Below are 1,084 nucleotides of genomic sequence, written 5' to 3' on the forward strand. Positions count from 1 at the left end.
TGTCCCTTGTTCTTGTGGAACCCTGAATTCGAGTTTTGCTCTACTCGAACCTCCTTTTTTGTGGATGCTTGGTTTTGAGACTGAACATGTCTATCAGGAGGTGTTGTCCTCTGTTCTCCAGCGAACCTTTGATGTTCATCACTGGGCATGTCCTTGTTAGTTCTATCAGTTTCAGCACTAATACTTTCGGGACTACCGTTCTTACCTACTCCTTGATTAGAGGCAACAGGTGCATGTGCCTTTGGTTGCCAATGAGAAGCCGAACGATCCCCAAGGCCATGATTGTCTTTCGAAGCACCACGCGAATCTGATTGACATACATTAGATCCCAACTGTTGCACATAACCTTTATTAAAATCTCGGGTATTGGATTTTTTGTGGTCACCATAGTTACTTCCTCCACCCTTGTTGCCTCTGAGAGTTTGTGCCGTCATTTCATCTTTTCCAACAGCAGATTGAAGAGCAGTCGTCCCAGAGTTCTGAGTTTCGGGAATCATACTCCACCCATCGTTCCATTCATCGTCATGAGATGCCGGTTGCTCTCTGATAAAGTCTACATCACTTTTATCCGATTGGTGATGCTGATGATAATTCACTGTTCTCCGGTTTACAAAGTGCCCGTTTTCTAAAGCATTAGTAGATTCAACAGGTCCCCGCTGACGCCATGATCCATGTCCTCTACCTTGCTTGTTCATCCGACCATTCCCATGCCTTGACTTTTCAGACCCAGATTTCTCTGCAGTTGAACCATAAAGGTGAAGTGTTTCAGTACCTTCAGAACCGCTATTTTCTTTCTGGGCATTTTCTGGCATTGCTGGAGCAATTACTTCCTTTTTACTGACATTTAGCCCAGCCATTTCGTTTGCTATGGGCTTCGGTACATATCTCTCCAACTCCACTCTCTTGCTTTTAGAATTAATCTGCGCTTGATGCCCAACTTTCTGGGCATTTTCTGGCATTGCTGGAGCAATTACTTCCTTTTTACTGACATTTAGCCCAGCCATTTCGTTTGCTATGGGCTTCGGTACATATCTCTCCAACTCCACTCTCTTGCTTTTAGAATTAATCTGCGCTTGATGCCCAA

The 1,084-nt window shown here is 44.5% G+C and overlaps 1 protein-coding gene across 1 annotated transcript; it reads right to left on the reverse strand.

The window, feature by feature from the left end:
• Positions 1–5: 5 nt before the first annotated feature.
• On the reverse strand, positions 6–931 carry LOC104816711 (protein MODIFIER OF SNC1 1-like; the record flags this gene model as incomplete). Its single annotated transcript, XM_010545639.1, has 1 exon — positions 6–931. A coding segment is annotated over exon 1 (852 nt), but the record flags the coding sequence as incomplete, so codon positions are not given.
• Between the last annotated feature and the right edge of the window lie 153 nt (positions 932–1,084).

This window comes from Tarenaya hassleriana, unplaced genomic scaffold (genome assembly GCF_000463585.1).
Source record: "Tarenaya hassleriana unplaced genomic scaffold, ASM46358v1 Cleome2516, whole genome shotgun sequence".
NCBI lineage: Eukaryota > Viridiplantae > Streptophyta > Magnoliopsida > Brassicales > Cleomaceae > Tarenaya > Tarenaya hassleriana.